We start from the raw sequence: 13,783 nt of genomic DNA, 5'->3' as shown, positions 1-13,783 counted from the left end.
GAATTTCTCTAACTTTATTGTATTGTAGTATATTTACATTCACCTTTCAGATATATGTAGAAAATACCCCTCTCGTTTCCAGTAAGACTGGCCTAAGAGAACAGAGGCTCACTAAGAGCTGCCAACAAGTGCCCAACAACCTGGTTATGCCCCACAGCAATCCTACTGCTGGAGGTCCAACATTTCCCTGCAGCCCACATCTCCTCTGAAGACAAGCTCCTAGCCATAGTCCCTATGGGGCTAACTGAGGTACCACACATGGCTCGACTGCCTCATGCCAACTGCCTCAACGTAGGACCCCAGAGGACCCAGCCTCCAGGCTACACTGAGCCCTCCATAGAGATGGAGCTCAACTGGAAGCACAGCCACGTTAATGACAAAATACTGGTGGTCCAAAGCACCCCAGAGTGCCCCGGTGTCACCTGCCTGAGGCCTGCTTGTGCTTATCTCCTCCTTTGCTTCCATGAGCCACAAAATAAACCCTCTGTTCTGATGCAAACTTTACTATGCTTCTGCTCCTTACAAGCAAAGATGCCCCAAGATATTTCACAACAAGGGCTAAATATGGGTCTACCACATTTTTGTCACTATTTCACGGGCATCCAAATGTCCAAGGCAACACAGAGAAGGGAATTAAAACAACCTGCCTCTGAAAAAAATGTTTTATTCTTTGACTAGGATGAGAAAACAAAATAAAAACTTTACTTACAGCTTAGAGCATGTGATTATTTGAGTTAAAAAAAAAAAAAAAGAGTAATTTCCCAAACCATTTATTTATTTCATTCAGCTTACCTCTCCTTGTGCCATTTTTCCACCCTGCCAGAAGAGAATATACTTCATTATCAGCTGTTCAGGTGAACTGCACTGAGCTGATTTTGCCACATACAAAGTAAGTTCATAGGTGAACCTATTTAATATGGAGCACATTTAAAAGCACCATATGGAAAATGAGCTTCCAATCTCTTGCTCTTTGATGAAAACTTCCTAATAGCAAAGGCCCTGGGGCTGTTAAATGTTCAACTCCTAAGTAGGCAACAAATTCTGTGGTAAAACTCAGTCTTGTAGATAAGGACAAACACCTTCACAATTTCAAAGGCCCAGGGTTGCTCATTCAGGTAAGCATCTGACTCTTGATTTTGGCTCAGGATCCTGATGATGATGATGATCTCAGGATCCTGAGATGTGGCCCTGTGTCACGCTCCATGCTTAGCACAGAGTTTGCTGAGATTCTCTCCTTCTCCATCTCCCTCTGCCCCTCCCCTCACTCACAGGCTCTCTGTCTCTCAAATAAATAAATAAATAAATAAATAAATAAATAAATAAATAAAATATTTAAAGTTTCAAAAACCCACAAAGTATTTTTTACATTCTTATTCACATTCAGGTACACTAACACTCTAGTCAACAGCATTATTTTTTTATATCAGAAAAAAGGAGTATTTGCAAAGCTTCCTCAGCAGGACCTCAATAGATGCCAAAACAAAAACATCATTTCAAACCACCAGAAGTAAAGAGACTGGGAGTCAAAAGATGTAGGACCGTGTCCAGGCCTTTCCATTCATTGGCAACGTGACCTCTGACTGAATCTGCCCTCTGAGGGCCTCAGTTTCCTTATCTATAAAATGAAACTGCTGGACAAGACTTCTAAGGCTTCCTTCCAACTCTACTTGAGTACCTGTATGATTTTAGAGGCAATCTCCAAGTTATGTGTACTAGGATAAAGCTAATCATATTCCAATTTACAAGGTGCTACAGAGGTCAAGGAGTATCTTCCCTCATGGTACCCAACATGTAAAAAGTTACACAATGGTCAAGTATACCAAAGGGAATACTTATCCTCCACTAAAACACAAGGTCTCTGCCATAATGGGAGGCATTACAGTGAAACTCATCCCATACTCTTCTGGCAATGTGTAAAAATGGTATAAAGGCAGAGAATGGGCAAAATGAAGAAAATTATTCTTGTTAATACTGTGTTCCACTCACACAAGCCTCTCAGGATCGAGAGAACCAGGTGTAATAAATCCTGTACTAGACACGGGATTTAGCAGAAACAAATATGAATCCATTTACAAAAGCAAGATGTACTGCTGAGTTTCTTAATGAAAGGTCACCCAAAAGCCGAGGTTAACATTAAAATAACCCCTCCTATAACTCGGTCTCAGTGATAGATAAAGCTTATGATTAATCAATAAACAAGGCCCAGCCCTGTTGTTTGGTGCTGAAAGGAAATGAAGCCAGCACTGCTAGACAATGAACACAAAAAGACAGGAGGAGAAAAACAACACACCATCTTTAATCTTCCAAGAAAATGAGAGGGGGAAACAAGAACATCAACAGAAATGTAAACTATATTAAGGGAATATTTAACAGGGTCCTTTAAATAATTAGCAATGATCAGGTATTTAGTTTTCAGAATATGTAGGTTGGGTGTACTTTTTTTTTTTCTAATAAAGCATTTCAGATTCTAATTAAAAAAATACTTTATGGAGGAATGAAAAAGATACAATAGTGTCAGAGGAAAAGCCATGATCCCAGAAGTGGAATATTCTAACAACATAACTTACAAGAAACTACGCTATAAAAACAGATTGTTGATTAACACAAACTCATAACAAAACGCAGAGAGCGATCACAATGGTGCTGTAATAACACTTGGCTGCTGGATTCTCTCAATACATTAAGTATCTCCTTGGAGACCAAATTACTTTACATTTTCTTAAAAGACAATTTATTATAGCTTTGTTTTCTTCTCGTTATCTCTTAAAAATATATCTAATGAAGAAAAGAATACAATTTCTAAATAACTTACATAAAACAGTACTAATGTGTGACAACAGACTTTGGTTTAATATGTTGGTTATTATCTAACAGCACACGACAACTTACTGTCATGACAAATCCCTACTACGACGCGATATCCACGTGTCACATGTATCAAAAGCCACTGTATGCCATTATTATGGCACACATAAAATTAACAGCCTAAGGCTGCTAGCAATTTAAATAATTGATAAGTTTTCAATTAAAAAGGCAACATTTTCAGGTCTAATACGAAAATCTATTTAAATTACTGATAAAAACTTATGTTTCTGTTGGCCCAAAGCCAGAAAATACTTGCGTTCAAGGGGGAAAACAGTAATTCTGCAAGTTGCAACTCAGACGTTGCATATTTTCTTCTTAATTTTACGCAGAGATCCAGGCTGTTTATTCATTTAACCTTTGTAATCAATGGAAAAGAATGATTAAGGGATTTCCAGTAAAAGTGTCTCTAGTTTTGCTTTCCCCATATGGATTCTAAAGAAATAATAAGGGGACTGCAAATTTATTAAATTTGACATGAGAAACTAAGCTATTTTTTACAGTAAATACAGGGTTACCTGTCAGTATCTCGGTATCTCAGTATCTTCCCCACCCCACCACCCAGATCCTGGATTCAAAAAGTTTTCAGTCAAAATGAACCTAAAAAATAAAGACCATGCAGCTTTTTCATAATAGATCAGCAACTAAAGGCGATCAACCACAATCTATGTGAGATTAGGTCCAAATGGTTCTCCTTATGGCAAAACTGGAACCCTGAGGAATTTTAATCATAAGCACCAAGACAGATCAGGGGCGCCTGGGTGGCTCAGTGGGGAACATGCTTCTTCTCCTCCCTTTGCCCCTCCCCCCAACCCCGCTCATGCTCTCAAATAAATAAAGTTTTTTAAAAAGAGCCAAGACAGATCAAAATGACAGCCAACCAATTTTATGTGTGCTTTTTGAGGAGGAGATTCCCCTACTCTTTACTTTTTAAATGTTTATTCAGAGCCTGACTCTACATAAACAACGGGTATATGATGGTAGGGCTATCTCAACAGGTAAGAGGAAAAAGAAATCCATTTAGGCTTTAAATGACTTAAAGCTTGTTATCTCTCGCCGAGATATTTTCATTTAAAAAGATTTTGCTCAAACATTCAGAATCAGAAGAGTGGAACTAAGTTAAAATTCTTGGGGATTTCAGGTTCCCATCTATAAATATTTAAGTGAATTAATGAGAAAGCCTGGACCTGATCAGACCACAATGTATAGACCACTGCCAATTCATAAAAAAAGGCTTCACCATCCACTGCAAATTGATAAAAGTAAAGAGTATCAATTCACTATGCGGTACACCTGAAACTAATATAATATGTCGACTGTACTTCAATTTTTTAAAATGAGGTAGGAAAAGAATGTAGTGAGTTTTACATAAAACTAACTTTACTCACTTTATTTTTTTTAATTTTTAAGTAGTTTCTACCCCCAACGTGGGGCTCAAACCCACAACCCTGAGATCAAGAGTCGCACACTCCACTGACCGAGAGCCAGCTAGGTACTCCTAAATCTACTCACTCTAATGGTCACCTTTCCTTTTGAGATTATGTACTGCCCATCATTTTTAATCTTTAAATGACTCTCACTGTTTTTCTTTGTTAGTAAAATAATAGTGAACAGTAGGTAATTTTTATTATTTACTTATTTTATTAACGTGTTTATTTGGCAAAATAAAATGTCACAATGCCTATGTCCTCCAATCTAAAAGTGAAAATTGATTAATGCGTGAAAGCCACATATTTGGGGATCAATGAGCCAGATGATCTCTTTTCAGACTAAAAAGTGGTCCTATTGAAATCTCAGAAACTTGTCAGTTTAAAGACAATTACATAACTCTTAATGTATTTTCCTACAACACAAAAATGAACACTGCATTTGAGAAAAGAAACATAAATCATAGGGAATATATACTACAGATATCTCAACTGAGGTATTACATACACACAAATCACCCAGAATGTACTGATGGTGATGACACAGACAACTCCCCAGACACTCCTTAATGTGCAAGGAGGTAGATGGGAGAGAAACAGCAAAAACAGCTTGGATAGCACTGGCTATCACACCAGGAGTGGCTGAACTTAACTCCATGCTCACATTCACACTAGCCCCAAGACCTTGGGCGTATCTCTTAGCCATGGCTTCCTCATCTAAAACATCGGGATGATAAAATCTACCTCACCGAGTCATTATTAAAACCACAGAAAATTAGATACCTTTCGCATCTAGTATATATATATATATATATAGTAGTCACTTAGAAACGCGAATGATTATTATCACTATGATGACACGCATTAACATTTCTCAAAAAGCATAATTTGTCAGAACTTCCCAAAAGCACGTTTTTGAAAGCACAACTTTGTGTGTGGCTATGTCAGAGACATAATAAAAGTACAGTGATGTCTAAGTAATGTACTCTCTGCAGTGGATGTATGTTGAAAAACTAGAATCCATCTGTGTGTGTGTGTGTGCTTCCTAAAAATAAGCATCTCACACTCCCAGGAGAGTTAGGCAATCTATCAATACTAGTGCTAGACCTTTCAGCAGACAATCCTCCTCTGCCTTTCAAGGTACTGATGAGCCCTGCTCTAAATTCTCAGTGCACAAAGACTCTCAAATAAGTTAATGGGAAGTCAATGGGAAATTGACTTTTCCTACTCTCTGCTGGTCTGAATGCAACGCTCTGTTAATCATGCCATCCTTCTTGTTCTCTTTCCTCCTACCCTAAATTAAAACTATTGGCGGAAACCCTTACAGATATTTCAGTTTTCATTACAATGAAACAATATCCTGGTTGAAGCTGAGGTCCATCAGAAACCTACGGATGTTGTGTTGGCTATGAATGGCGATGGGGACCAGCAGGGGCCCTGAGTCCATCATTTCCACCATCATACCACTTTGCATTTGTATAGAACTTTTAACTTCTCAAAGGGCTTTCACATCTATTATCCCATTTGATCACTACAATGATCCTATGCAGTAGAAAGGACAAGTGGTATTATCCACAATGGACAGATGAGGCAGCCATAGCACAGAAAGGTTAAGTGATCTGCCTAAGGCCAGCGACCAGAGGAGAGCTGAGTCAGAGACCTGAGTCCAGGGCTCTCTCTCTACCCAGCCCCTAGAAAAGGTTTTGTAAACAGATTACAAACTCGGATAGAAGAAAATAAAATGAATAAGAAGAAATAAAACTCAATGAGAGGACAGCACAAATCAGGGCTCAGGGAAGTTACACCTCTTCATCATAGTTGGATTTGTCAGGCTAAGTATTAAAGTTTTAGATATGTACCCTTTTGTCTTATCTTGCTTATCTACTTTAGTCCCAGATAAACGGCTAAGGCAAATTTCCACTGAAATTTGAAACACAAAAGAAAAGTCATTTCAGGATATAGTCAAATCACTCTGAAACAGTAAGTAACCCTGCAGTTCATTTCAGGGTGGAAAAAAAGGGGGTGGTTAGTGCATAAAATAACCGAGAGTACATTTTAAAATCGCGTATCCATACTAAGCCTGCAGCTACATTATAACTACAGTCTGTTTGGAAGGGTGAAAGAGATCTCCAGTTGAAAGTAGATTTTGAAAAATTTTTTAGAGCCCAGGGGTTCATTTTTAATGAGCCGTTACTTTAAGTACTGCATAAAAAATACAGGAAATTGATAGTCCATTTAGTCTGCACCATACCTAATGCAAAAGTCATTAAGACGCATTATTCTTAATGTTCATGATATGATCAGTAAGTGTCTTTTGAAAAGAACGCCCTTAACTTTAACGTAAGGAAATCCTTGAAACCCTTATGCATCCTACAGAAGAATGTTATGGTAGCTGTGATTTATTTTTATATCTTCAGCATGCCGAGAAACAGTGCCCACGATTACATTAACACATTACAATAGTCCTCATTTGTGATAGACTTACATAGGACAGCATGGCCTTCATTTCTTCATCGCTCCTCACTGTAATTCGGTCACCATCTTCATCTTCATCTGTTTCAAAGGCAACATAGTGCGAGTGGTGAGATTTGCAGTTTTTAAATGCACCAAAATCATGTCAGCTGGGAACATAACACAACTTCTTTTCACAACTTGAGAGCCAAATCTTCAACACCATATTTTTGAGGATGTCGAGGTTATTGGTTTGTTGTTTTGTTGGGATTTTTGTTGTTCAGAATATGAACAGTCCCGATAAAGAGCCAAAAATTTCAGGGACAGCTGAAAATTAAAATACTGCTTATGTCGAGCCTGACATGTATCTAGGTTAATGTGTCACTGGAGTGTGAAGAAACAGGTTTGGTGTGAAGAACGTTAAACACTGAAGGAGGCCAGTCTTGTTCTACCATCAGTACTTTCCTTCTTTCCCACGCAGCACCCTATCCTTTATTTGTCTAGTCTTCCTCTCTCCCAGACAAGCTATTGTGTCACAGTGGCATGATCAAAATGGCCCACATGTATTGAACATGACTACACACAAAGTACCATGATTCCATGCTTCATATACCATACCTCCTTAAGAACCACGCAACGATCCTATGATGTGGACAGTGTGACTTGATTATTACTATTCCCTTTTCACTGAAGAACAGGGAGCCTATATAAGGTTAACTTACAAAGCAACTCTAACACAGTTATCCCCATAACCCATTCTTATCTGGTAGCTCGCTTGCTCTTTCTGAACAGTTTCATTTCTATTGGGTAGTCTGACTATAATAAGCTTCATATGGCTATTCATGTGATTTTGGAAAAAATCTGATAGTCTTAAAACTGGAGGATAATTAGACTTTACAAAATACACAACCAGAATGTATACATTTGAATAAGTGTATCATCAAAGCGGCCACATCCAGAAACTTATTTCCATGATGCTTCTCCTGTTCAAAATAGTTTTGAAATACCTCTTTGAAAACTGCTTTAAGATCCCAAAGATAGCATGAAAACATCAGATCTCATTTTTTTGAAAGATTTTTTTTTTTTGAAGTAAACTCTATACCCAAAGTGGGGCTCGAACTCACAATGCTGAGATCAAGAGTCACATGTTTTACCAATGGAGCCAGCCAGATGCTCCTATCAGATCTCATTTTTAACCCCAAATGGAACTGCCTGCCTGGTCACTCACCTACGCTATCTGCAGGCAGGACTCAGAATGACTTTTGTTTATTTCTAAATATTTAGTTAGTTATTTCATCCCTCTAAAAATAAAGATCTGTCAACAAAACAGCCTATGTGATAGATTCTAAATATATGGCTGAAAGAAAAATGCCAAAAACATTTTGAGCAATATAGGGTTGTTGGAAGAAGTACACAGCCTCCCAGGGGACAACTTGGAAGGGGCAGGCTCTCTCTCAATTTGGATGCCTCAGCTCTGATGCACTTGTTAAACAATCAGTGTTGTTATTTATTTATTTATTTATTTGAGGGGGTCATTCTTGAGTATCTAATTGCTCATTTGATCAGATGCGGAGAACCTGATTCCAGGCCTGGAGAAACAGACAAATCTCAGGTCATGAAGAGAATAAGCTTACACGACATGCTCTGGGGACTCTTATTGAAAATACAGGGGGAGTTCAGCTCATGGATCTTCGCCCACCACACCCCAGCGGCCCTCCCTCCCATCCAGCTGCAGTTCTGAAGATGTCCCCCTGCTCAGTGGCCAGGCCATGGAAACCCTAGGAGGGAGCTTGTATTCTCTCCTAATTAGCCCATTTCAGAGCAAAATGCTACTTTCTCTCCCAGCAGCCAATAGCAATCTATCTGACAGCATGATAGAAACCAGCAGTTGAGCCAGCCCTGCTCAGTGACCAAGCCAACTGCTCTCACTGGGGTTTCTCTCCAAAGCATTTGTTCCTGGATCCTGGATCATGGTTCACTCCCAAAGAGTTCCCGAACTCAATGCAAATCAGTATCATCAAGTCACACTATTTAAATATCTATATAAATAAGAGCTGTCCAGAGTCACTACTGTACTATTCTACTAAGAGCTCCCTGTTCTCAGTATAAAAGGCACATAGTAGTCACTTTCAGTAACACGAAGACAGCAGAGGCCTAAGAATATTACATATATAAGGGACTATATAGGAATCTAGCTCTTTCTTTCTTTCTAGGTGTAGACACTATAAAGTCAAATTGGAGAAGAAAAAGAAATGCCATTCTAGTTTTGGAAACAAAAGGGAGTGTCTACGTAAGTTCTGGAAACCAGTATTTTCAAGGGTAAGTAAAAAACTTTTCTTACAAATGCAGGAAACAGGGAAAAAACAGATACAGTATAAAGAGATATAATGTTACATACTAGCACACATGAAAACACTTTACATTTTTATTTTAAAAGCAAGTCAAATTCTCTGTTTAGATGTGGGCTACAATGATTTGTTCTTCATAAAGTCATGAACTTGGTAAAATTTCCAGCCTGAATAAAGTAGCTTTTTGTAACTCTCACTTCTACACCAGAACTAGCTACAGAGACAGTGGCTACAAAGGAATTGTTTATGTTCAAATTTCAAAATACACAAGACCCCAATAAGATATCATTCTCATGGGATGAGGAAGTGTTTGGAGTTTAATAAAACAGGTGAAAACCCTTCTTAGAATTTGTGAAGAGAGGGCACAGATTCCAGAAAAATCATTTAAATCGCCGTCTCTCTCAATCAGGAACAACACAATAGTAAGAGTTCTCTAAACTCTCAAAGCCAGAGCTTGAACCTTTAAGGTTTCTTAAAACAGAAGATTTGGAATTCCATGAAATCTCTGAGGGATTATTTCAGGAAAAAAACAAAAACAAAATAAAACACCTGTGATGGAAGTCAGCTACCAGAATAATTTCTTGTCTAGCAGTTCCATGAAAAGCAGCTATGAAACACTATCAGGACACTTGGCTTTAAGTGGACAGAAAACTGAGGCCAAAAGGCCCGAATAGCCAACCTAGTGGTAAAGTCTTGATGCTGTTCCATAGGGGTCTGACTCCAAGAGAAAGATTTTGGTTAAGTTGAAGGAGGCATTGTAATAAAGCCTGGGGATAAAATCAGACTTACACGACACAGTGATTAATGTTCTTATGGATTATTAAGAGACTCCATTTTATGTAGGTATTGGTTTTCTTTACAAATTGCTCTTTGGGGGACTGATAGACTCTTTGCTATTTGTGATCAGTAGTTTTAATGAAGACTCCTGTTCTTGTCAAAGAGGAGACTGAGTTGGAAAAGTAATCACACCTATGAGAAGACTGATGATTCGGGCCAAAACACAAAACCCAAGCTATCTATCCCTGTGATGGCAGTCAAACCATTTGCCTTGACACTTAAGTGAGAATACACTTCTCTGTAAAGACAATAAATTCCAAAGACATCCAGATGGCCAAGAGACACATGAAAAGATGCTCACCATCACTCATCATCAGGGAAATGCAAATCAAAACCATGATCTGCTATCACCTCACGCCTGTCAGAATGGCTATCATCAAAAAGAGAAGAGATAACAAGTGTTGGCGAGGATGTGGAGAAAAGGGACACCTTGCGCACTGTTGGTGGGAATGTAAATTGGCGCAGCCACTGTGGAAAATAGTATGGAGGTTCCTCAAAAAATTAAAAACATAACTATCATGTGATCTAGCAATTCTATTTCTGGGCATCTATCCAAAGGAAACCAAATCACTCTCTCAAAGAGATATGTGAACCTCCATGTTCACTGCAGCATTATTCACAATAGCCAAGATACCACTTACGTGTCTACCAACAGATGAATGGCTAAAGATGTGCTATACACATACATACAGTAGAATATTACTCAGCCAAGAAAAAGAAAGGCATCTGCTATTTGCAACAACTTGGATGAACCCTGAGGAGGGCATTATACTAAGTAAAGTAAGTTAGAAAAAGACAAATACTGTATGATACCACTTATATGGGAAATTTAAAAAGGCCAAACTTAGGGGCACCTGGGTGATGCAGTTGGTTAAGCATCTGACTCTTGGTTTTGGCTAAGGTTGTGATCTCAGGGTCGTGAGATCAGGCCCTGCATCAGGCTCTGTGCTCAATGCACAGAATCTCCTCAGGACTCTCTCCCTCTCCATCTGTCCCTCCCACCCCCCAAAACAAATAAATAAATCTTAAAAAAAAAAAAAAAGGCTAAACTTAGAGAAACAGAGTTTGACTATCAGGGGCTGGGGTGGGGGAAAATGGGGAGCTTTTGCCGAAGGGTATAAATTTCTAGTTCCAAGGTCTGGGGATCTAATGTAGAGCATGGTGATTATAACTAGTAACACTGTAACATACTTTTTTAAAGATTTATTTATCTGTCTTAGAGAGAGAGAGAGAGCATGTGCACACATGCACGCATTCACAGGAGGGCAGAGAAAGGGGGAGAGAGTCTTAAAGCCAACTCTGTGCTGAACACGGAGCTCGATGCAAGGCTCAACCCCACGACCCCGAGATCAAGACCTGAGCTGAAACCAAGATCTGACATTTAAAGGACCTGAGCTGAAACAAAGATATGACATTTAAAGGACTGTGCCACCCAGGAGCCCCAACACTGTACATATATTTGAATATTGCTGAAAGTAAATCTTAAATGTTTTGACCACAAAAAAAGAAATGGTAATTATATAACAGGATAGTGGTGTTAGCTAATGCTAGGAGGAAATCGGCTTGGAATATACAATTGTATAAAATCAGAAGATTGTACACCTTAAATTTACACAATGTTGGGTGGGGTGGGAGGGATGGAGTGACTGGGTGATGGACACTGGGGAGGGTGTGTGCTCTGGTAAGCGCTGTGAATTGTGCAAGACTGTTGAATCTCAGATCTGTACCTCTGAAACAAATAATGCAATATATGTTAAGAAAAAAAAAAGAAGAAGAAGAAGAAGGTAGCGGGAGGGTAAGAATGAAGCGGGGGAAATCGGAGGGGTAGACGAACCATGAGAGACGATAGACTCTGAAAAACAAACTGAGGGTTCTAGAGGGGAGGGGGGCGGGAGGATGGGTTAGCCTGGTGGTGGGTATTGAGGAGGGCACATTCTGCATGGAGCACTGGGTGTTGTGCACAAACAATGAATCATGGAACACTTCATCTAAAACTAATGATGTAATGTATGGGGATTAACATAAGAATAAAATTTAAAAAAAAATTTACACAATGTTATATGTCAATTATATACCAAAAAAGCTGTAAAAAACGTCTTAAAATAAAAACAATGAGGGGCATCTGGGTGGCTCAGTCGGCTGAGCATCCAGCACTTGGTTTCAGCTCAGGTCATGATCTCAGGGTCGTGGGATCAAGCCCCAAGTCAGGTTGGATAGTCTGGTTGAGATTCTCTCCCTCCCCCTCTGTCCCTCCCCCTACTCATAAGTGCTTTCCCTCTCTCTCTCTCTCAAATAAATAAATTGATAAATAATCTTTAAAATAAAGACAATGAATTGACAGGTATTAGAAGTACTGAAGGATAAAGTAGAAAGACATACCAAGCAATTTAGTGTAACAGTAATTTAAAATACTTCTCTGTTAAAAGTTGGATACACAGAGCCAGTCTGGCTGATTCTGGCTATTTGCCTATCAAACTGGATTAGCTATAAAATGAACACTAAATGGAACTGTAAATCATAAAAACTTACTAAAGTGGCACAAAGAGTTTCAAGGTTATAAATATGTTGTTGAAGAACACCAGAAAGTAGTGGTACTAAGTAAAGAGAAATAGAAAAAATAATTTGACTTTTGTCTTATACATAGAGGTTCTTTACCATCTGACCAAAAAAGCATTACTAGATATGACCAAGGGGGGGCGGGGTGCGGTGCATGCAACAGATCTGATACACTGGTTCACAATGAGAATTCCAGACTTCTCTAGTTGCCTGGAGCATAGTAATATGATTTTCCAGCACATTAGGGAAGCAAAAGTAGAACCAGAAAGTCTATGTACTGGCTGGATTTTGTTAATGTCACTTAAAATGGAGGAAAAAATCCTAGCAAGATACCGAATAGAGTGCAGCAGATGGTAAACAAATATTATGAAGCAATCTTCACAAAATCTGCAGTGTGTCACAAATATACAAAATGGCAGAGTTTGCGAAAAGAGAATCATAACAGGCCATATGTTGTTAGCAATTTTGTTTGAAGCAACATGCAATCCGAAAGAGAAACCAAGACGAGGAACATAAAGGCCCAATAGAGGAGAGGCAGCCTCAGGTAAGGGGAGGTCAGAATGGCAAGCACAGTACCTATCAGGGTAAACAGTACTCAACCAGCAGACGCCAGGGAGCTCTCAGCCAAACAGCACCCACTGCAGCGACAGGGCTCAAGTGGGCTTTCGAGAGAAACAATCTAGCTTCTACAAAGAGCAACAGAAAGTTAAGGCAATATATTATATGTCATTTGTCACGTTCCTTCAGCGCCAGGTGAGTCAATTAGGACTACAGCAAAGGCTTTTTCCCAAGACAAGAGGAAAGAAATGCAAACACAACTGTAGAGGTTAGAAAGACATTCAACAAGAAATTATCCAGAAAGGCTGTCAAGTTTATAGAGCCCTTCTTAGGTATGACAGCTAAGATCTGGAAAGGACTAGCAGTCCCAGTTTCTTTTCTTTCTTTTTTTTTTTTTAAGATTTTATTTATTTATTAGAGAGCGAGAGAGAGAGAAACAGCGTGAGAGGGGAGAGGGTCAGAGGGAGAAGCAGGCTCCCTGCTGAGCCGGGAGCCCAATGTGGGACTCGATCCTAGGACCCTGGGATCATAACCTGAGCCGAAGGCAGTCGTTTAACCAACTGAGCCACCCAGGCGCCCCGCAGTCCCAGTTTCTATGGCCAAATCTTCTCGGCCATGAATTTTAATCGTGCTCCATGCCCCTGCCTCCTGATTCCTTCTTCACTTCTTTGCTCCCTTCCTCTCTCCAACAAATATGAAAATGCCCACTATAAAAGCATTGCCCCCTTGGAGCTTACACTCGAG

The 13,783-nt window shown here is 39.3% G+C and overlaps 1 protein-coding gene across 5 annotated transcripts in view; it reads right to left on the bottom strand.

Moving 5' to 3' along the window:
* MAP2K5 (mitogen-activated protein kinase kinase 5) overlaps positions 1 to 13,783 on the bottom strand; it is a 245,900-nt gene that overhangs the window by 217,166 nt on the left and 14,951 nt on the right. For all 5 annotated transcript variants that reach the window (XM_034993805.1, XM_034993806.1, XM_034993809.1 and 2 more), the window contains exon 3: positions 6,775 to 6,842. In XM_034993805.1, the coding sequence (XP_034849696.1) occupies positions 6,775 to 6,842 (68 nt within the window). The remainder of the gene's footprint in view (positions 1 to 6,774; positions 6,843 to 13,783) is intronic.

This window comes from Mirounga leonina, unplaced genomic scaffold, assembly GCF_011800145.1.
Source record: "Mirounga leonina isolate KUSES-001 unplaced genomic scaffold, KU_Mleo_1.0 Mir_91, whole genome shotgun sequence".
Classification (NCBI taxonomy): Eukaryota; Metazoa; Chordata; class Mammalia; order Carnivora; family Phocidae; genus Mirounga; species Mirounga leonina.
The sequence above is the reverse complement of the archived record's forward strand: the minus strand, read 5'-3'. Positions and strand labels throughout refer to the sequence as shown.